Below are 24,043 nucleotides of genomic sequence, written 5' to 3'. Positions count from 1 at the left end.
CAGAAATCATAGAGCCCCACAGCTTCTACTGGCTTTTGTGATGATGGCTAGGAGGTGAGAGCTTTGGACTGCCCCTGAGGTCCAGTGCCTCATGGGGCTTATGGGAAGGAGCAGGCACCTAGAGATCATTATGGGGACCTCCTCCCTCCTCAACAAGGCAATCTATATGCCAGGATTGAGAGTGGGTTGGAGACGTATAAAGGTGACTTTATCTATCTCCCTATTACACTATCTGTCTTCATGTGTGTGTGTGTATGGAAAGATACTACATGTATACATAACACTGTTTCAGTAAATATATGGTTTCAGAAACCAGAACGTGTTCCCACACATTCTGGCAGCCAGCATCAAGTCCCACCAAACGCTATCCCCGAGGAATGGGCAATTTCGCAAATAAAGCAAATTTGAAAATGCATTTTCGCTAAAGTTCCGAAGTTAAAAGGATGTGGATTAAACCTACTTTGTGTCTGGTTTAACTGCAATCTTTGTGGGACGTGGTCTGAAAGCGTGCTGTGTAATTATGTGGGGTTTGGGGGGATCTGTCTGGGGCAGCCCCTCCTCAGTCTCCTTCGTGTGATAAGCCCCTCTGGGATCCTGGGGCCAGCATGCTGGTTTCTCCAAAAATAAATAAATTAAAATAAATAAATAAAATTAAATACTCCAAATAAATAAATAAAGCCTTCAAGTAACTTCTGACTGATGGGGACCCCTAAGGCCAAGCTATCCTGGGGTTTTCTTGGCAAGATTGGCTGAGAGAGTGTGACTTGGGCAAGGGGCCAAGCTGAGTTGGGCATGAAGCCTGGTCTCCGGAGGCACAGTTCAAGGCTCAGACCAATGCTGTGGGGCCTAGATCCAGCCCAGCCAGGGCAAGAGGAGGGCCCCACGCGTGACCAGCAGGCAGGCCCACTCCCCGCGTGACGTCATGCCCGGGATCCCGAAAGAGGAACCCAGCCACGGAAGGACGAGGGCGAAGGAGCCTCGGGGGACGCCTGCCTCTCCCTCCGATGCAGCCAGGATGGCGCCCCGAAGGTGAGCGAGGTAGCCCCTGAGCATGGGCAGAGTGGCAGTCCCTTCCCTGACGCCCTGGGAGGGTTCCAGGCTGCTTTGGGGGCTCCCACTCTTTGGAAAGTCTGCAAACACCCAGAGTTTTTAAAAAGGCTTTGGACAAAATGCATTGCACTTTGACTCAGGGAGGCAGCATTTCCTCACTCCCGGGAAAGGAAGGAGGAGGGCACCAAAGGAAAGCTTGGGAAACAAAACACTCGGAAGCCAGGCTGCTCAAAATGAAATGCCTCCCGGACTGGAGGTGGGCAGGGAGGAGGACCTGTCCTGGAAAAGGAGGACCTCTCGGGGGGGGCACCCTTGGGGGTTGATGGGCACCTGGGATTTGTACTTTGGTGATCTGTAGTTAGGCTTCTGGGATTTGTATTTGGGTGATTTGAAATTTGGCTCCTGGGATTTGTAGTTTAGTGATTTGTAGTTTGCCCCCTTGGGCAGGGAGGGCTAAAGACTTTGGAAACTACAAATCCAGGAACCCATAGGATGGAGCTTCACCGTTTATTTCTAGACTGTGGAAGCAGAGAGCCATTGAACGTTAGCCCCTTTTGTGGCATGAATGTGATTTTAGCAGCCAAGTCCTCTGCCAGGATGTGTAGGAATGTTATCCCTTGGAATAATAATGCAAAGGCTAGGAAGTGGGTTGAGCCCTTCCTCGACAAGACCCGGCAGAGCTGTTAAACAAAGGCCTGTTACAGACTGCCCAAATAAAGCTGCTTCGGGTCTCTTTGGAGGTATGCTATTTAAATGATGCATGGGTCCTAAGAGTCCAGAGGTCGCGCCAAAGCCACACTCCATTCCTAAGCACCGGAGTGCAGCTTTGGTGCAGCTTCCGGATTCTTAGGATGCATGCATCATTTAAACAGCATACCTCCAAAGAGACCCAAAGCAGCTTTATTTTGGCAGTCTGGAACAGGCCAAAGACTCTCTGAAAGCTCTCTGATTCAGAAGCTGACTTGATATAATAGCACCTGCCAACAAGAGTGCTGTTTATTCAGGAATGCTTGAGTAAAATGTTGAGAGTGAAAAGGTGTTCAGTGCTATCCACACTGGAGAAATAACCCAGTTTGGCACCACTTTTAACTCTTTCTGGCTCAAGGCTATGGAATTCTGGGAGTTGGAATTCCATAGCCTTGAGCCAGAAGGAGTTAAAGTGGTGCCAAACTGGGTTATTTCTCCAGTGTGGATGCAGCCCTAGATGCTCCTTTGGTTTTGCCAGATGTTTTCCTCTGCTTGTGATAGACCTTATAGAACATAGTGCATCTTTGGGTGTCCCCTGCACTTCCAGAAATGTTGCAGGGTGTGTAGTTGGCTCTGCATTCTTTAGAGTAAATCTTGGATAAGTACACTTTGGTCCAAAACATAGTAAGATATTTATACCCGACTCTAAATGTGAAATTCTTTTGTGTTTCATATACACCTCACACAATACCCTGAAGGCAATTTCATATACAATATTTCTGAATAATTTTTTGCATGGAAGAAACTTGGTGTACATTGAGCCACCAGAAAGCAAAGGTGTTACTCTCTCAGCTGAATTCTGGATAAGGAAGACTCAGCCTGCATCACTAATAGGCTCAGCTTGCCATTGTAGTCCTCTGCTAGCCCCTGGATGGCTTCAGTATATTTCTCCACATGTGAACGGTCTATCTGAAATAGTGTCCGGCATTATTCCTATTCAGGTATATGCATGGTGGTAGTGGGACTACAGGATGTGGGGGATATGAAATCACATGGGGGGAAATCAGGGGAAAGCTGGGGTTTAAACAGACATTAGCCTGTGAAAATTCTGTGATCATGGTGAAGATTGCCAGGGTAAAGACAATTTATCCTGGCAATAAACAGGTAATAACCAGCAACAAATTATTCACAAGGAAATCCTGTGAATGATTTGTTGCTGGTTATTACCTGTTCATTGCCAGGATAAATCCTCTTTAATTACAAGGTCCTGTGAAAATCTTAACTGTGATCATGCAATTTTCATGGGCTAATGTCCATTTAAACCCCTGTTTTTCCCTACTTCCCCCTGTGTGATAAAGTCCTATGATTCTCTGATTCTCTGAACACCTGGAAGACCCCATGGGATAGATCATGGCCAAAATCAGCTTGCCAACCATGCACTGGTGGTTTAGTGTGCATCCTGTTTTTTTCACTATCTATATAGTTTCCCCCATAAGCAGATGTGCCATTTCTGCATTAGACCATGACCAAGTGTAATCCGCTAGCGGTTTAGTTTGTATCCTGTTTTTACCATTTGTGTAGTTTACTGCATAAACATGCATGGATGGTGGAGGCTGGTTATGCAGACACATGATGCAGTAGAGAGGTCTTCATTTTAAGTCAGGTGCAGTGGAACCATAGGATCTGGATCAACAATTCCACGGAACGTCACATCCCATATTATTAAATGGCGGCATCATGAATGTGCACGCTTCAGCATGTCTGTGCTCACATCACCTCTGTTTATAACATGGGACACAACTGTCTACATTTTTTTCCTATCTGCAAGGTGTGGATGGTCCCAGAACAGAATTCCCACAGATCTGAAAGACCTACTGTACACCCTTTTTTCTGTCTTGAAGCACTAACCATTCACCTTCCTTAGAATTTGAGGTCAACCACTAAAGATGAACAGTGGGAGGTTAAGGAAAGCAAGTACCTCCTGCTTGGCTAAGTTGTGGGACTTTGTCATCTCACGATCCAGTGATGGCCTTTAGTTGATCAGCTTTAAAGTGGAGTAGAAGACAAATTTATGGAGGATAAGGTTATCAATGGCTTCTGGTTATGATGGTTATATATTACCACTAACATCAAGAGTTTTTTTCTTCTCAGTACTGTACCATTTTCTGGGAAACAAACATGTTATTATTTCATTTCCACTTTAAGTGCTGTCTCTTGACATCTAGTTGAGCATTGTGGAAACAGAACTCAAGACTAGGTGAGCTTTTGATTTGCAAGAATGTAGAGAAGAGACAAAGTCTCAGGATCTAGAGTATACAGGAGCCCTGGTGGCGCAGTGGTTAAATGCCTGTACTGCAGCCATTCACTCAAAACCACAAGGTTGCGAGTTCAAGACCAGCAAAAGGGCCCAAGCTCGACTCAGGCTTGCATCCTTCCGAGGAGGGAGCTAAAATGAGTACCCAGACAGTTGGGGGCAAATTAGCTTACTTGCTAATTAGCTTACTTGCTGTTCACTGCTATGATCTTTGGAATAGCGGTATATAAATAAAACTTATTATTATTAAAAAGATGAGTTTATTCTTGCAATAAACCCAAAGTGTTTTGGCCTAATAATATTTAATGGCTTTCTTCAGGAACTGATAGAAGAAAGAAAAGGGACAGTACATAAATGACAAAAATTATAACAGGAGACAAGTTACAATTTGCAATATCAATTTTGTATACATATATTTTGCATCAAAGTGCATGTAAAATGTCTCGATTTTAAAAATGCTTATTATGCCAAATAAACATATACAAATATAAAATATTACTTACAGTGCAAATTCAAAACAGACTGCAGGGATCCCCAAAAAAGTGTTTCCAGAGCTTATGCTTGGCAACTTATAGTTTGAGGAGGCAGAGCATTATACTGTTCCATTTTTATCCCAGTGTACCAAGGACATCCTTATACCAATTCTACAGCAAAATGGAAAGTTAGGGGATACAGTATGTGAAAACTCAGGTTTTAAAGTAGATGGATGTACTGTAAGTCCTCACTAAGACCATCAGGGAGTAACATGTCAAGTTTCAGTAGCCATTCCATTTCTCTTTTTAAGCAAGGTCCTCTCATTCTGGGGGAAAGTTAGAATCATAGAGTTGGAAGAGACCACAAGGGCCATCCAGTCCAACCCCCTGCCAAGTTTCTCAAGGACCCAAAAGTGTAGATCCTTAAAGGAGTGATCATTTTTCACAAAGTGGTCAACCAAAGGGACACCTCGTCTTCTGTTCCTGATATTAGTTGAAATGTTCTCCTATATAGATTTCTAAGGCTGTAGAAGTTTTTCCTGTATTTAATTTGTTGCAAGAACACGAGATGACATCAATCATATAAGGAGTGCTACAAGCTGAAAATGGTTTGGGGTGTATGTTTTTTCATTATGATTCACAAACTCGGTTATCTTGAATGTGTACTTATAAGTACAGTGTCCACATGGGTGATGGCCTCTCAGGGCTCTTGTTGATGGTTTTCTTGGAGGAAGAATACTCATAGGTGGTTTTGCCAGTTCCTTCCTCTGAAATAAAGGCTACAGCACCTATAATATATAGTATATGTGTGTTCATGTATCCATACATGTGTGTGTGTGTGTGTGTGTGTGTGTGTGTGTGTGTATTTGAGAGGCATCTTAGGTAATCTTCTTATAAAACTGAAAGGTAAAATAGAAGTATTTGAGGTAAGCCTTCATTAGGAAGCCTTCATCATCCTAATACATGGATCTTCAAAATGTTTAAGGCAGTTATTCCAAGTCTGGTGGTCTGCAAATGTGTTGGGCTACAATTCACATCATCTTCAGCCTGCATGACTAATTCTGTGCTGACCTTAGTGGGTAGTAGGACTTAGAATATCATATCAGACTTACAGTATCAGACCTGGAAGGGACTATAAGGACTATGAGTCCTCTACCACAACCCTGTAGAAATACACAGCTAAAGGACTTCTGAGCGGCTGCGGGCACATGCCCCATTTTAATCTCCTCTGTTTGCTCCTCGCGAGTAAGTGAGGGTTGCGGATATTAAGTCCGTGCAAATGGAGATATGGTTAAAACAGCATATAATACAGAAGGTATTTTTAAATTAGACAATTAAAATACAGGTTGAGTATCCCTTATCCAGAATATCAAAGTCCTCCAAAATCCAAAACTTTTTGAGCTACAACACAAGTAGCATAGTGCATACCTTTATGGTATTTAGGAAGCTGGAGAGAAATGGAGCTGGAAAGAGAGGCAAGGGTCTGTGAAATGGCAGGAATCCATGCCTCCTGCCATTTCACATATCATCAGTCTCTCTCCAGCCTCATTATGTCTCATTATGTACAGTCAGCTCTCCACATTTGTGGCTTTGACTTTTGCAGATTTGATGGTTCACTGATTTGAGGTTCTCTCTAGGAATCTCTAGTATGAATCTCTCGGTTCTCCAGCACTCCTCTGCCAGAGGTTGATCACACAGTTGTGATGGTAGACCTAGAGGTTCCAAGGGAAAACACTTCTCTAGGCATTTGTAGGTCCTCCAGCATGATTCTATGACCAATTTCTTGTGGATATTTAACCAGAGTTCCACTGGAGGACCTAGAGATTCCTAGGTAGGTGTTCTCTCAGGTAAAAAAAAATAGTGTTTTTTGTTTGTGTTTTTTTCCATTTTCATTGGGATCCTGTGCCCTTAATGCTAGTGAATGTGGAAGGCCTACTGTATATACAAATACAGGTATTCCAGTATCTGAAATATGGAATATTTATATTCCCAAGAATTTCCAATAAGGGATACTCAAACTGCATTTATTTAAAACAGGTGCATCTGCATTTTCAGCCCCATAATCAGATGCTAAGATGTCCACATCATAGTGCAGCTTTGAAAGCTGAAATTTGGTGAGAAAGTTCAGCATGAATGAATCTGTGACTCAAAACCTGCAAATGTATGCATGTGGTAAGTGAAACTAATTGTAACACTTCAATTGTAACATCTCAAAATTAAATTCCAAGAGGGATTACTACATAAATAAGCAGAACCTGAGCTGAGTTGGCAAGTAGTCTAAAAAAAGCCTGGAAAGTTTTACAGAGGAATCTTCCACTTCTGTGTTTGTTTTTTTTAACACAGAAGAAAAGCATTACATTTGTAGACCTCTTCAAAGAAAAAAGCCCAAGGGAAGTGAAAGTAAAAGACAGGTTGATAATTGAAAAAAATCACTTTCAACCTCTTACTTTCTACTTCCTGTTCTTTGTAATGAAGTATAAAGGTAAAGATAAAGGTTTCCCATTTGACAAAGTTGTCTAGTTGTGTCTGACTGGAGAGGGTGGTGCACATCTCCATTACTAAGCTGAAGAGCCAGCGTTGTCAAAGATGACTCTGGATCATGTGGCCAGCATGACTACACAGAACGCTGTTACCTTCCTACCAAAGTGGTACCTATTTATCTACTTGCACTTTTTCATGCTTTTGAACTGCTAGGTTGGCAGAAGCTGGGACTAGTGATGGGAGCTCACTCCATCATGCAGCACTTGGGTCTCAAACTGCTGAACTGCTGATCTTGAAGTCGTCAGAGTCAGTGTCTTAACTGCTAAGCCATTGAGTCACTATATAATAATGCTCCATTTTTCATATAATATAATAATGCTCCAGTATAATGCTCCATTTTTCATTGTACACATCAAGGTGTGTTTATACATCCTTTAGTATTACATCAGAGTTGTTCCAGTACCATAGGTAAAGATGCTGAACCAGAGATCAAGAGCTTAATAACAATCCATACTGTGTTGTGCTTATGTTTGTCAAGTCTCTGATGCTGAGTGGAAATAGTGACCCTGAATATTTGGTTGCACAAAGAACAAAGCAGTTTGCAGTCCAGACTTCATGAGGGAAAGAAAAGTGTTGAATTGAGCAAGATAAAAACTCATCATGACTATTGGGAAGTGGTATAAAAAGTTAAGAAAGCTAAGAGACAGAGAAGCTGAAAGAAGGGTGCAAAGCTATAGATCCAGCAGAAAGAGACTTGAGAACAGAAGCAGAGGAGGCAGAATAAAAAAGGACTCATCAGAATGAGACAAGAAGAGATGAGAGCAAAGGAGGTTGACTAGTGATGAAATAGCTAAGAAAACAGAGATGAAATTATCAGTTACTGAAAGCTAGAGAAACAATAGGTGTTGGTGATGTGGAAGTGAAGAAAGATGAGACCAAAGAGAAAATAGGACTGAGAAAATCTGTACAGTATATGGTTTCCAAAGAAGAGTCATTATTGTATTTTATGTTGGTTTGTTTTCTATCAGTATCTGGTGGTTTTCCAGTTGTGTGTTCATGAATTGTTAATAGACATTTAGTAGCTGTTTATAAAGACCTTGACTCACCATCTGTTTTTATTTTGCTTTAGGCTTGGATTCATGGTCTTGTTTCTTTGTTTTCAGAAAGCTGGTAAGTTACATGACAGTATATTTTTTACCAAAATGTATTACTATTTCACACACAATAGTAATAATGAGAATGATCAAAATCCTCCCATCTTTTTTTTCTGATGGTCAGAGCAGACTATAAAAATGCAAAGAAAACACTTTAAATATAATTCTCATGACAGCTGTACATGTTGTTCTCTCCCTCCTTCCTTCATACTAATACATTCTTCTCTCTTTCACCCATGAAAAGAGCTGCTATTTTGGTGTTTCCTGTTATTTCTGTATTCCACCTAAAAGGTATCGTTGTCTTTAAAATGTACATAGCAAGGAGATGTTCAGCAGAAGCATCATTAAATTCCATGTTAAGGAAAGCTGTACCTGTCCATCTTCTTCCAATGACATGGAAGATAGTAGTAGTAATAGTGGTTAACTCTGGCATTAAAGGATGTGTCTTTTTAAGTTTTTGATTGAAAGTTTCCTTTCAGTTCAACTAAGATGACATAGATGAAAGGTAATTATTAGAGAATATTCCCTATTACCATATATGGATGTGAGAGCTGGACAGTAAAGAAAGTGGGTAGGAAGAAAATCAATACATTTGAGATGTCATGCTGGAAAAGAGTGCTGAGGATCCCATGGACAGCGACAAAGACACACAAATGGCTCCTGGAGCAGATCAAACCAGAGATTTCCCTGGAAGCCAAGATGACAAAACTGAGGCTTTCATACTTCAGGCACATCATGAGAAGAAAGGACTCATTGGAAAAGTCAATAATGCTAGGAAAGGTGGAAGGAAGTAGAACAAGAGTAAGGTCACATGCTAGATGGATGGACTCTATTAAGGAGAACATGGGTATAGGTTTACAAGACCTAAGCAGGTTATCAGGTAAGCAGCATCCTAACCTCTGAGAATTTTGAGCTAAACCTTAAGAATGGGAGGAGCTCATTGTGATGTGAAGTGGACTCTTACAAAAGAGGCACAGCATGAAGTGTAAGTGTAGTTTAACAAGGTTTGCTGTACTGCCCAGTTTGAAAAGTAGAGAACTAAAATCTATGGTGTAGTGGTTTGAGTGTTGGACTATGACTCTGGAGATCAGGATTGGATTTCCATCTTGAGCATAAAAGCCCACTGGATGACCTTGGACAGGTCACATTCTCTCAGACTCAGAGGATGACAATGGTAAACCTCCTCTGAAGAAACTTGCCAAGAAAACCCTATAATAGATTCACCTTATGGCACACTTGGAGGAACACAACAACAGCCACAATCCATTGTAATAAAAACCAATACAACATCATTTCAGTATGATACAGATTTGTTGTGTTTGCTTATAATGAATCATCTCCCTGGTGTCAATTTCTGGAGAAACTATATTAATGGACATATGACTGAAGCCAAATAGGATACATCAAAGTTCTGATTCTGTAATAAATATAATTGGGGAGGGAGGAAAAGAGGCAAAATGTATCAAAAATTTTATATTTGTATTAACAACTTAATTTGTGTATGTCTTGATGTATTGTTAAACAAATGTTTTTGTTTTTAAAAATTGGCAGGGCAACAAGGGAGGGGAGCCAGAACTGCTTCTAGTAGAAATAAATTGCACAAAAGCTCTTTTACATTGCACAGTTATAGCACTCTGATTCCACTTTAACTGCCATGACTGAACCCATGGAAACCTAGGATTTGTAGTTTGGTGAGGCATTACAGCTTTCAGATTGAGAATTCTAAATACTCAACCCTAAACTGCAAATCCCAGGAATTATGGCATTGAAAGTGGAGTCATAGCACTATGTTTGTGTGGTGTAAAAATAACCCAGGTAAATGGGCCTAGTATCTAATTAAAACCTATCCAATCATGTAGTAGAATCATAGAATAATAGAGTTGGAAGAGACCACAAGGGCCATCCAGTCCAACCCCTGCCATGCAGGAACTCTCAATCAAAGCATCCCTGACAGATGGCCATCCAGCCTCTGTTTAAAGACATCTAAGGAAGGAGACTCCCCTACACTCCAAGGGAGTGTGTTCCACTGTCGAACAGCCCTTACTGTCAGGATGTTCCTCCTAATGATGGGGTGGAATCTCTTTTCCTGGAGCTTGCATCCATTGCTCCAAGTCCTGTTCTCTGGAGCAGCAGAAAACAAGCTTGCTCCCTCCCCAATATGACATCCCTTTAAATATTTAAACAGGGCTACCATATCACCTCTTAAACTTCTCTTTTCCAGGCTAAATATCCCCAGCTCCCTAAGTCGTTCCTCATAGGACATGGTTTCCAGACCCTTCACCATTTTGGTTGCCCTCCTTTGGACACGCTCTAGTTTCTCAACATCCTTTTTAAATTGTGGTGCCCAGAACTGGACACAATATTCCAGATGAGGCCTGACCAGAGCAGAATAGAGTGGCACTATTACTTCCCTTGATCTAGACACTATACTTCTATTGATGCAGCCTAAAATTGCATTGGCCTTGTTAGCTACCCCATAGTACTGTTGACTCATGTTCAACTTATGGTCTACTTGGACTCCCAGATCCCTTTCACACATAGTGTCATTCAGCCAGGTGTCCCCCATCCTATATCTGTGCATTTCATTTTTCCGCCCTAAGTGCAGTACCGTACATTTCTCCATGTTGAAATTCATTTTGTTAGCTTTGGCCCAGATTTCTAATCTATTCTAATCTAATCTAGTACTTGGATGAGAGACTGCCAATGAATACCAGATACTGTAGGCTATGGCGGGGTACAGACTGCCCAAAAAGGGCGGTCTGCCGGCGCCTTGTTTTGCTCCACGAGGAAGCTGCAGCGGACAAACCGCGCAGCTTACCCACAGAACGATACTGACACCGCAGTGCTCCATCTGTACAGGGCATCGCCATTTTGACGTATGGAATACATGCTAGGGTTGCAGGGCGTCTGTAAGCGACGCTCCGAGGCAACCCTAGCACGTCATCAAGACGTGCGTTGAGGTCCGTCTGTACCAGGCCTACATTTCAGAAAAAGGAACTGACAAAGCCACCTCTGAGTATTCATTGCTCCAGAAATTCATGAGGTTGACATAAATTGACCCATGACTTGAAAGCACACACACACTCACACAAAATCAGATAATATGGCAACTGCAAGTTGGAATTATTTTTATGGCTGGGTAGGGAGCAAAATGCATTCTGTAGCTGCTGTGATTGCCAAGATTTCTCTTCTAGGCTCACATCCCACTCAGCTTCACTTAAAGAACACTTTGACACATGGGGAATTTTTCAGACCCTATCCTGCTCTGCAGGGACTTGCTGGAGGTCACCACTTGCCCATTGGAAGTGTTTCCCCTGGCAGGCTGTGTACCAGTCCTACCAGGACATGTGCAACAATAACTTCTACAAATATCACAGCCAGTTTTAGTTAGGGAAGGATAGGTTCAGTGGTAAACAACCTAATATTATTTGAGGGATCAGGAATATATTTTTGACTAAATTTAAAAGCTTTTGGCTTTATTAGTTGTCTTAACAGAAGTTAGAGGCTAGGTATTTATTGGGAATTCCCCACAGAAAGTGAGAGTAATACCAAGTTTGTTTCAAAATAACTGCAAGCTGGGTAGGGTATTGTTGCACTGGTGAATATGTCAGGAGGAGTTGAGCCATTTATAAAGGACCCTCTTTCAGCCGCTATTCAATAAGTACATGGTGGTGCTGGTTCAGACAGCAAACAGAACAATCCAAATCAGTCTGTTCATGCCCAGTGCAAAAGACTGCATTGGTGTAAATCCAATACTTAGTTCCTATTGAGTAGACCCATTGAGTGAAAGTACACTTGATTAATCAAAACCTTATGTATATTTCAGTGGGTCAACTCTAGTTGGACTAACTTTTGGTTTTCTGGCATGAAAACTAATCTACATACAAAATCAGTGGCATTTTAAATCTGTGCTTACCTCTCTACACTTCCAGTTTAGCACACTGCTTTCTCCACTGTGTGCTCTCATAATCTTAAAGCCACCTTAAGGAGAAAGTGAAAGAAAATCATATAGAGAGAGTCTGTCTGTCCTCTATTTTTGCATAGGCTTTCATAGACTCTAGCCCCCACGTAGTCAGATTCAGTTTTCAAGAGTCATTTAAATCTTGGCATGGTTTCTGCCTCCAAAATCACAAGGCAGAAAATGTTCTGTAGGGTGTGTGGCATGACACACACTGTCCACTTTTGTGATGTTACCTGGATGAATTCTTTTCATTGAAAAGCAATCAATAAAGCTTCCACTGAAAAACTGGTCGATGGGGCATGTATCTATTGGTGGCTAGAGGTCCTGATAAAATAATGGAATTTCTGTGTGGATCAGTATAACTCTAAAAATACCAGATGATACAATCCAGTAGAAGACTCATCCCCTTGAGAAAACAGAGCGGGGCAGATTCCCAGTACCTATCACCATTGGGATAATGAATAAAGTACCTGTAGTACTAAAACTATTTTTGGTTGCTGGAGGGCAATTATAGATCATAGTCCTCTAAGTTCAATATCTTAAATTCAATCTCTTATGGTATTCATGTCACCATTTCTACCTTTCCTGAGCCTCTGTAGTTAATGTTTAAAATAATGTACTGCTTGTAGAAGCTAATCTTGTTTATAGTGAATGCCCTGAGTTACAATTCTGTCCTGCTGTCTTTGCAAGGAACGGGAGTCACTATTTTGAGCTCAATGTCCCCTGTGTAATAAGGTGGAGGGGCATTAATCTTACAGAATTAAGCCCATTGAAAATAAAAAGATATGTAGCACCTATAAAACAAGGTTAAATGCAAAGACATATTATTTAGTGATGTTTTGTTTATCCTATTTGTTTTTATAGCTAATGCAACAGAAGTCACTGGCATAATAGGAGGTTCTGTTGAAATGAGATGCCTTTATACTGAAAAAGAACCGTTCATCTTGAATAAATTTCGAGTACAATGGCAAAAGAAAAACACATTGTCTGACTGTTTCATAGACGCTTATTTGCCTGGTGAAGACATGAAACTTCACCAATGCCCAGAATTCAGAAACAGGACTCAGTTCAGTGAACAACTGAAGAAAGGCAACTTTTCCCTGAGACTGTTGGACATCAGACCTACAGATGACCGCACATATGAATGCTTAGTACAGAGAAACCAAACTGGAAAGTTTGAATTCTTCACACGTTCCAGTGTAACCCTCAAAGTAGCAGGTAAGTTTCTGGCTTTTTCTTTCTGGAGGCCCAAAAGTAGTGGGATTAGTCTGAGTGATGAACTTGGAAGAGAAGGAATCATAGCTGAGTGGTATATTACATGGTTTGCATGCAGAAGATCACACAAATTCAGTCCTTGGCATCTCCAGCTACCAGGATCATGTAGGAGGTGATGAGAAGGACCTCTGTTTGAGATCCTGGAAACCTATGACCAGAATGGACAATACTAAACTAGTTAAGAGAAGAGTTAAGGCATCTTCCTATGTTCATGTGGGATTAAGAGACCATGCAGCCTGATACAGATTGAGTCTCCTTTTCTAGGATTTTGAAATCCAAAGTATTCTAAAATCCAAAATTGTCAATGAGCAGCTGAGAGAGTTGCACCTTTCCTTTCTGATAGTTCAGTGTACGCAAACTTTGTTTCATGCTCAAAATTATTTAATTATTTTAAAATATTGTGTGTACAATTACCTTAAGCTATGTGTATACACTATATGTTGTTAGGCCTTCAAGTCGTTTCCAACTTTGGGAAAGCCTAAAATGACCCTATCATGGAGCTTTCTTGGCAAGTTTCTTCAGAGGTAGTTTGCCATAAGGTATATATAAAACATAAATGAATTTCATGTTTAGACTTGGGTCCCATCTCCAAGATATCTTATTATGTATATGCAAATATTCCAGAATCCAAAACCCTTCTGGTCCCAAGCATTTCAGATAAAGGAGATTCAACATGTTAATTGCTACATTTTAAAAAATGGTTAATGTTGTTCTCTCCATATATATAAGGGAACAAACTGGTTGTACAAACTACTTCCATGCAAACAGGGCCCAACACTTGCTGAATGTGTTGGCATAATCCATGGAGGAAAACTCGGAGGGAAACCATGGACCTAAAGTGCTGTATCGGTGGCTGAAATCTGTAATCTAGTGACAGTGCACAGCAGTCATGGAGAGGTGTAGCAGTTGTTATATTGTTTTGTTTGAATATAACTGTAGCTATTACATTACTTGGTCTTGAAATGCATTCCCTCCAGCCTCTTACCACATCCCCAAGTGGCTTTTGAAGATGCAATTGACAAAATGTATTACTCTTATTTTCCTCACAGCAAACTACAGCAAACCAGTTATAACACTTCCTGTGCCATCTGGCAAAGAACTGATATTTATTTGCAATTCTAGCCATGGATATCCTTTGCAAAATCTTAAGTGGATAAATAGAACTGACAACAGTGTTTTGAATGCAACTGAATGGCATGCTGCAGACTCTGATGGGACTTTCAGTGTTTCCAGTACATTAATGGTTAAAGCAACCTCTGATACAAACTTAGATTGTATGATTGAAAATCAGCAGCTGCATCAGACTATAATTACCACTTGTAAGTTGGTGTCCACATTTTATTTGTATCACCTCTTATCCATGTTACGTGTGATGTTATTGTAAAGGATAAGTGTGTCATGTGTCTTAAAAATATACATAGTTTGGTGTGGTCCTGCATTACTCCAGCACAGTGTAAATATCTACTAGTTGAGTTAAGTTAATTTTGCTTTAGGGAACCCTGGGACTGAATACCAAACAGCACAACTTGGTTGGATCAATGGTTAATGTGCAAGGTTGACAACCAAGTGTGCAATTGCAGTGCACATTATTTGGAGTCAAAGCATAGAGGCAATGTGCACTTGCATGCTACTCTGTGTACTGCAAACCACTACCACGTGCACAGGGGTCCCACATGCACAAGTCCACTTACACTGCTGTCAGTTGAATAGGTGTCCACTTACACTGCTGTGAGCTAAATCTTTACCTCGTGGTAAAAAAAAAAATTCCAGTAACACCATTTACACCTACGTATGCCAGTAACGGTATACTGGCCATTGCAGGTGTACTCACTGGGTAGGTGTGAGTATGTTAATCTGTGTAATATTATAATCTGTAGTTTGTAGTAGTTATAAAATATGCACAATATAGTCTGACTCTGAAACCTCTTTTGTAAACTTGAATTAAACCTTGAGATCTCATATCAAATGTGAAACCCAAGTTTCAGGATTGAAAATGCCAATAAGGAATCATACAAGTTTTAATTCCCTCTAACCTTTGCTTTATGGTGACTGGGACTTTATCTGCACTGTAGAAATAATGCAGTTTGACATTGCTTTAACTGCCAGTAATCCCAGGATTTGTAGTTTGTTGTGGCACCAGAGCTCTCTGACAGAGAAGGCTAAACATCTCAAAAAAACCTAACAAATCCTAGGATTCTACTGCATTGAACTATAGCAGTTAAAGCAGGGTCAAAGTTTCAAAGTTTCAAAACTGATTCATAATCTGTCTTGTCTTGATTAAAATATAATCATGGTACAGATGTTAGATTCGGATATTGCAGATTTTTATGAGTGTTTGTGTTCATTTGTGTCACGTGCGCAGATACAACAGTTCCTTTTGCTAAGATGTGATCCTTAATGAGATCTTACCACTTTTTTTAGTGATACAGAATGTGTCAGTATTCTGTGTAATTTATATTTTCTGCAGCAGCAGTGTTACAGAATTTCTTGTTTTTCTCCCTGTTATAGTTGACATACATAACTCAGACATGCACCATAAAAGCCACATAGTTGTGGGTGTTGTGGCAGCTATAATAGCTGTTATTGGAGTAAGTCTTACGCTATACTGCCGGTGGAATAAAAAGAGGTCTTCAGTTCAAAGAACATATATTGGTAAGTAGACAATATATCCATTTTAGCAAACCTATAAAGAGCATAGAGAGCCAGCATTATGTAGTGGTTGAGCAACTCTGGAGACCAGGGTTTGAATCTCCACTCAGCCATGAAAACTCACTGGGTAACACTCTCTCAGCCTTAAAGGGTATGAGATAGGGTAAGGAAGAAAAGACAAAAGAAAGGAAAGGGAAGAGATGAAGTGAAAGTTAGAGTTAAAATAAAGTAGGGATACAATGCTTATGGAATGATTTAAATGTGTTATGGTATGACTGTGTTTGTTTGTATGTAGGATGTAATGTATGTTTGAGGTTTGAGAAAGCACAATAAATCTCTGGTAGCAAAAACTATAATCTAAAATAGAATGTTATAGTATCATTGAAGAAGACATTTGAGTTGAAATGGCCACAAATTCTCCACAGGTAAACCAGAGATAGTAATGCTTCTTATGTTTATGCTACCATTGCTTCAATCACTTGTTACATACTACCACCCTGAGTGTCTACAGTTTTGAAATACTAATCCAGCAAAATTTTCGCAAGTTGATTGATTGTTGCTACCAGAGATTTATTGTGGTTCACCAGGAGACTGCCATTTGTGTTAGACTGGTTATTGAACTTGCATCATTGGGATACTCATCCTCATTATCAATCATGGACTAAATAGAAGAATTAGTCTTTGTAGCATTTTGCATCCTTGCAAGGTGTTTTTTGTTTAGGACTTTTCAATTATAATAATTGTATTATCAATTTATGTTCATTCAAACTGAGTTTAAGCAGAGGCTGGATGGCCATCTGTCAGGGATACTTTGATTGAGAGTTCCTGCATGGCAGGGGTTGGACTGGATGGCCCTTGCGGTCTCTTCCAACACTACGATTCTATGACTCTAAGTAATCAGACATACATATTCATTTAGAAATATTATAGCATTGTTGTATTTATCTACAGTGGGACTTAGTGATTTGTGGAACATCTACCAGTTTGTTTTTTCCCCTATTTTCGAGTAGTTACAGTGTAAGCCTCCTGTTCTGTTTGTTTCCTTACCTCTGGTGCCCTGTTGGGCTGTGAGGCGATTTATTCATTTTTTAATAAGTAAATAAAATAAATGAAGATTATACTAAAAGATTTGTATTCAGGAGAAAAATATTAACAGTAGCTATACTCTGTTCAGTGTAGTTTTTCCAAATGAGTGGCAGATCAAGTGGCAGAATCAATGCTAACATACCCTTTGCCTCATAAAAATTGCAGCTGATTCAAAATATTTTTAGGTGTTTTTCTGTAAAGCTCATTAACAATATAAAGTGAGGTGGGCAGCTGTAGAGGTGGTAGAGGCCACTTTTCACCCCTGTACGCCTCCTCTCCCCAACACATGCCAGTGTGCCTGATGCAACCAGAAATGACGTTGCATCACTTTCAGCTTCAATTTCAGCCAGTTTGGGGATATTTGTTTTCCCCATTGAGAGGATATGATTGCTTGGGGAAGGCAAAATGGCTATATTCTGCATTGAGTTTGAACTTTTGGTAAGGATGGGCAAAAAGCACCCCAAAATTAAATGGAAGGGGCTTTAGAGAGCTTCAGGGACCACACTTTAGGAGACCAAGGGCCAAACTCAAGCCTCTGGCCCACAGTCCAGCCACCATTCATATAACGCCATTTTCCTTCTTCAACAAGACACTAGAAACAGGGGGGCTCATTCAATCACAGACATGACTCTCATTTTTAAAATGAAGACTAATGAGGCTTTTAGCCAGTTTTGGGCAAAAGAGAGATGGGGTAATTGGCTACATAAGAGTCTGACCATCATATCCATGGGATCAAATTCATTTACCCCCGTGTGTGTGTGTGTGTGTGTGTGTCTAACCATCTGGAAGTCCTCCATAGCAACTCTACGGTCAACGTCTGGTGGAAATATAGCATTCACCATTATCCATGTTTTTCACTGTCCACTGTAAAACTGGAAACTTATCCCCTGCAGATATGGGTTCAGACTGTACACCACTACTACTACAAGTTCTATTTTCAAATGCATCTTCCAGAACCCAAAGCTGGCACGGCTAGTGGATATTGCAAGAGTGGCAGTCCAGCCATACAGTTATGAATTGTTGCTTATCAGAATCAGGGGTTTGAGCATATCAGAAGGCAGCAAAACTTTCTTTGTCCTCATCTGTACTCCTGTATTTCTGCTCTGGCAGCACCCCTGAGCCTTCCAGGACTTAAGTGTCTCTAGGGGAATTCTGTGACTAGTAATGTTGCACAGCATAGCAGCCCTAAATTTCTTTCAGGCACAAAGATTGATTTTGTTTATGTTTAGAGGAAAAGCTGCTAGTTTCCAAACTCAATCTGTGCTGTTTAGCATCTGCCAGCATTCATTTTTTTAAAAAATAGTGTTTTTGTTGTCTCAATGTTGTGGCCATAGAAACTGTGGACATACTGTAGCAAGACATATTTAAACAATAAAACCACACAAGACATATCGGACAAGCAAATCCCACATTGACAAAACATCATATTAACAGAAAGTGCCTTCCCTCCAATAGTACCTATACAGTTCTTACTTGCTAAGAGACAGGACCATTAAAAGTTGCTATGCTATACTGGTTATTCTTTTACTAGAAGTTACACAAACTTGGTCATGTATTTATTAATGTTTTATCCACACACAAGACTTTTTATCATCAGTATGGATTGGCATTCCATATTCTGGATATGTCTAAATTTAAATTCCTAAGAAATCTGTTTTTCAAGATCCTAAAACCACTGTGTGTCCACACATACTGAAAGGCCATCTGTGTATGAAAAGAACATTGCTTGTTTCTGCATTTGATTACAACCCCCTTTGTGTTATCTAATTGAGCAGACCCCCCCCTGCCTCTCTTGAGTGTAGTGAAGGTTGTTTATAGGGAGGGGAGGCCTCAAAGATCCTATCATCTCATAGTTTTGAAGTGCCAGTCTTGGTCTTTAATGCTGAATACAGGACCTCAATAAATTCAATTAGAGTTTAGTACTAAAGGTCTTGATTAGGTACACACAAACTCACATGTGTGCTGATAATCCCAGAAATACAGATATTTGGCAGAATCAATAGTGTGCTAATGGTAAGCAATATATACTTGAATTTGACTAAATGGTGAAAGGAGTTCAGACAAAAATAAAAACCAATAGAAGTTTAATTTTACTGTAAATGTTTGCAAAAGGCAGCTTGTTTAGCTATACTTTCACCCAGATGTCATGCCTAGCATAATAAATCAAGTGCCTCCTGGAGATTAGCAGTCTCTCTGTAACTCCAGAATTAAATAATGAATTGAACATGTTCTCCTTTTATTACTATCCTACCTAACTTTGTAGGTGTGACTATGGAATCAGTTATACTCGTCCCTCCACCTTTGCAGCGTTGACTTTTGTGGATTTGATTATTCATGGATTTTATTAATATGTTCTCTCTAGGAATATGTAAGCCCTCCAGCTCAACTCTATGGTTAACTTTAACCAAAGGTCAAACTGAAGGACCTAGAGATGCCTAGAGAGAACACTCCACTAGACATTAGTGCTCCTCCAGCAAAATTCAGTAGTTAGTGTCTGACAGATATTGACCACAGAGTTGCACTGGAAGACCTACAAAGAAATTCCTAGAGAGGTGTTATTTCAGATAAAAACATAGTGTTTTTGTTATTTATGGTTTTTGCACATTCATGGGGTCCTGTGCCCCTAACCCCAGCAGATGTGGAGGGATGAATGTATTAGGGTTCTAGATTCCTAAGTGCCTTCTTAAAAAGAGGTAACATTGGGCCCATACAGAGAGGCCAAAATAAAGCTGCTTTGGATCACTTTGGAGGTATGTTGTTTAAATGATGCATGCATCCTAAGAGGCCAGAAGCTGCATCAAAGTGTGGCTTTGGCATGGCTTCCAGCCTCTTAGGATACACGAATCATTTAAAAAGCATACCTCCAAAGTGACCCAAAGCAGCTTTAGTCTGTATGGGCCCGTAGGGGTTTTTTTTGTACATTGTGTAATATACCTTTAAAAACATGTAGAATTTGTTCTTTTTAACAGATGGTTGTGAAAATGAAGAAGCAGTTCATTGCAATGATAAGCAGACAACTCAACAATGTGTTTTTAGAAATATATACTTAAAGTCAAAAGTCTGAAACTTTCTTCTAATCTTACAGATTAAAAAGTGTTGTCTTCATTTGATCCAGATGAGCATGTTTTGACCCTTTACAATATTGATGGATGCCTTTTGAGATTTTTCAAAAAAGATTGATCAAAATCACTTCTAGGTGATAAGATGGGCTATACAGATGCTATGGAGACTGGAATAATACCTATGGGAGCTTCATTATGGTATACATTCAGGTAGTGAGACCCCATCGTTTCTGTTGTAATGTAGGGGTGCTTACAGTAAATTCTGCAACCAGACTTGGTTGCTTTGTGCTATTAGATTTTGCCATCATGACATCTATAGACAAGCAAGATAGAGGTGTTAAAATGTACTACAGGTTGAGTATCCCTTATCTGGAATTCCAAAATACTCCAAAATGGTCCACATGATTGGTTGAGACAGTGACACCTTTTATTTATGATGGTTCAGTGTATACAAACTTCATTTCATTCACAAAATTATTTAAAGTATTACGGATAAAATTACCTTCAGGATTTGTGTATTAGGTCTATACAAAACATAAAAGAATTTCATGTTTAGACTTGGGTCCCATCTCCAATATATCTCATTATTTATATGCAGTTTTTCCAAAATCTAAAACACAGATAAGGGAGACTCAACCTGTACTCTGCTAACAAGAGGGTTCATGTTTTGAATCTTTCTCACTATATACTGGCATTAAATACTGGCAGTCCATGATTTGAACAGGAGTGGGTGCTCAACCTTACCACTTTGGGGTGAGGCATCCTCCTGCTCAGAATACAGTATTAAATAGTCCTCTCTTTCCAGTAGGTAACAGAGACTTAATTTTATTTTTAAAGCTCCTGATGAAATAGAAAACCTCTAGAGCTTTTGAACTGCTGGAGAGAAAGCTAAATGACATGACAACACTACTGTGAAGCATTCCTTCAAAGATGGGTCCAGGAGCTCCAACTATTCACCATGAAAGGCACAGTTCTCAGAGTGCATAATTGGAAGATAAAGACTAGACTTCCGAAAGGGATTCACTTTCTTGGACACAGCCCAGGACTGATGCTACAGGAAACTAAGCACAAATGCTTGGGTTACTTGAGGGCTGCTTCATTTGGTACAAGACTTGGATAAGTACAGCTCCATGGAGGATAAGCATAATAGCTAATTGCTGCTGACTGAACTATCTAAGCTTGCAGCAGGGATGTAGTCAAGGGGGGAGTCCTTGGGGTCCGGAACCCCCCCCTTCCATTAGATAAAATGAATGGTGCGTGCTGCCGTGCCACTGCACCCAACCCCCATTATAATGGTGGCATTTAGTCTGGATCCCCCCCTTCCCAAAATCCTGGCTACGTCCCTGCATCAGAGACGGTGTGAGACCATGCATTTTCATGAGCATTTCTCTAAATATATGCATTTCTCTATGAACTAAAATATCATTGAGTTTCAATCTGCATTATAGGTCAGAAAGTACAGATTGGATGCAAACTGAATGACCTTCTCCCCTATTTGTTTTTAGCACTAACTGTACATTTCAGCCTTGATTGAGTCAGTTCTCCATTAATTTTGTTAGAAAGTCAACAGAACTCTCTTGATAATGTTGTTACAGGCTGTCTTCCAACTGAGTTGGAAAAGCATTGGGGGGGGGGAGGAGAGATTGTAAGTAAACTTGCCTGAACACCATCTGAAGAGTACCATCCTTCATTGCAGATAAACTGAAAACGTGCATTAACCAATTACTTTATTTACACATCTGGGAGACTACTTGGCTATGGTTAAAATCTTTGAGAACTGGGATGTATGTTTATATTTAAAACTGGTTTGTTTTCATTATAGAGTCTTCCAAAATGCATTTTTGTTACTTTCCAAGTTCTCAATCTGAAATATGTGAATAACTCTATAAGTGTCACAACCCAAAATAAATTGTTCCTTAGTTTTCTATACTGTTTTTTCTATACTGTGATCTTTGAGCAAAGATTAATCTTACTCTTATGCCAAAATGCAGGTGTAAGTTCATGTATATATTTTCATTTTTTAAAAAAATAATAATTTTACTACATTATAGTAAATTGATCTGCTTTTATTTTGATCAATTAATTTCTGGATGATTGACCATATTTAAAATAAAAAAATACATTGCCTGTAGGCTAGCATTCTGTTAGTGACATACACATGTGTAAGTCATACTGCACAAATTATTTGCCACAGTGCAATTGACATTCTGCTAAAAGCAGCAGAATTGCAGTTGTGCATACAGCAATATTCCCTGTGCTTTGTGTTTGTGCACTATACATTGTGGCTGTGCATTTCAATTGTGCATTGCACATTACACAGTGGTACCCAGTCATTGATGTGTTGCACAATGTTGCTGTTCCACAAGGGAGTTGTGTCATACTGGTTCAGGTATGTCTGTGTGTGAATATTTATGCTACTCTGAGGGGATGTTGGATTGCCGTCACAGATCACCATTTGCCAGGTGATCACAATGTACATGTACATTCAGCTTGGTAAGCAGGTTGTCTGTATTGTCTGCCATGTTCTGTTGTTGTTGTTGTTGTGTGCCTTCAAGTTGTTTCCAACCTATGGCGACCCTCATCAATCATGGGGTTTTCTTGGCAAGATTTGTTCAAGGGAGTTTGCCATTGCCTTCTCCCAAGGCTGAGAGCATGTGACTTGCCCAGTTCGTTTCATAGCCAAGATGGGAATCGAACCCTGGTCTCTAGAGTCATTGTCCAACACTCAAACCACTATGCCACACTGGCTCTCTATCTCTTTTTCTTTTGTGGATTTCTGTTTGGGTGTAGAAATGGGGATGAGACCTCTGCTACCACTAGGCAGCACAATAGAGTTGGCCATCATAGTAGTCACTATTTTATGTGAACCATTGTGCATGCAGCACAGTAAAAAATGCAGTATATATACTGCATGTATAGCTTTACCATATGATATATTGTACTAGTATAATATTAATGAGATATTAAACTTTTTTATAAACCATAATAACCCAACAACCATAGTACCTAAGAAAAACTATAATATGTACTCCTATAAAATTGCATAGAACACCAACAGTTGGTTGTTCATCTCAAACATGCCAAAATAATCAGAAAGCAGCCTTTCCTACGCAGCACTCTCCAGTTGTATTGGACTACAGTATACTGTAATTTCTATATTCCCCAACAGGAATGACATTGGCCATGGTAGCTGGGAGTGATGGGGATTGTAGGTTTGGAGGTTGGAGACTTCTACCTATGGATAGTGTGTATCCTCAACATTTTGGGCTTCAAACATTTTGGGCTTCATTTTGGAGACCTTCCCCACATTATTTCCTAGTTTATATGAGAATGCTCAAGATGTCTAGGTCAAAAATCTTGGGTCATGTTTTGTTTTTCTTTGTAATCTGCAGTTATTTTCCAGAGGAAAATTTATGACTCTTTAATGCTCTTTAGGCACTTGGAAGATGTTTACAAATTAGTTTGTGCATCACTGGAATGTGGTATTTTATTTGCATAGGTTGTCAGTTTCCTAGGAGCTTTATTCTGAATGCATCTTTCAGCCTTTAATTCTTCATTTGGATTAAGCATACTGTAAAGTAAACTTGAAATAAATGGATACTAAAAGCAAAATGTGTTGAAAGGCTCCCAAAGAAACTTTAATACTCTGTATGTGGGGGAATAATGAAGATACTTAGGATATTCTTCAGATGGACAATACCAGACCTGAAACAATGCATGCATATGTTTCCGAAGGCAGTGTTGGCTCTGTCAATACAGTGGGGTCCTTGGTATCCACTGGGGTTTGGTTCCAGGACCTCCCATGGATACTAAAATCCATGGGTGCTCAAATCCCATTAAATACAATGGTA

At 40.0% G+C, this 24,043-nt stretch overlaps 1 protein-coding gene across 2 annotated transcripts; it reads left to right on the top strand.

The window, feature by feature from the left end:
- Positions 1 to 915: 915 nt before the first annotated feature.
- ICOSLG (inducible T cell costimulator ligand) lies at positions 916 to 22,119 on the top strand. Of its 2 annotated transcripts, XM_042461080.1 has the most exons (7): positions 916 to 1,029; positions 8,135 to 8,175; positions 12,985 to 13,338; positions 14,445 to 14,714; positions 15,904 to 16,047; positions 20,216 to 20,402; positions 21,030 to 22,119. In XM_042461080.1, the coding sequence occupies exons 1-6, from the start codon at positions 923 to 925 to the stop codon at positions 20,218 to 20,220; spliced, it is 921 nt and encodes a 306-aa protein (XP_042317014.1). In that variant the 5' UTR covers positions 916 to 922; the 3' UTR covers positions 20,221 to 20,402; positions 21,030 to 22,119. The 2 variants fall into 2 exon arrangements, with proteins under 2 accessions (XP_042317014.1, XP_042317012.1); XM_042461078.1 differs by lacking the exon at positions 20,216 to 20,402.
- The last annotated feature ends 1,924 nt before the right edge of the window (positions 22,120 to 24,043 follow it).

This window comes from Sceloporus undulatus, chromosome 3, assembly GCF_019175285.1.
Source record: "Sceloporus undulatus isolate JIND9_A2432 ecotype Alabama chromosome 3, SceUnd_v1.1, whole genome shotgun sequence".
NCBI classification, from domain to species: Eukaryota; Metazoa; Chordata; class Lepidosauria; order Squamata; family Phrynosomatidae; genus Sceloporus; species Sceloporus undulatus.
Note: the sequence above shows the minus strand (reverse complement) of the source record. Positions and strands in the feature narration are given on the sequence as shown.

Coding starts and splice junctions, on each gene's coding strand:
- ICOSLG (XM_042461078.1), top strand. CDS start 923: ATGCCCGGGATCCCGAAAGAGGAACCCAGCCACGGAAGGACGAGGGCG. Junction 1,030..8,134: donor GCCAGGATGGCGCCCCGAAG/GTGAGCGAGGTA, acceptor ATTTTGCTTTAG/GCTTGGATTCATGGTCTTGT. Junction 13,339..14,444: donor TGTAACCCTCAAAGTAGCAG/GTAAGTTTCTGG, acceptor TTTTCCTCACAG/CAAACTACAGCAAACCAGTT.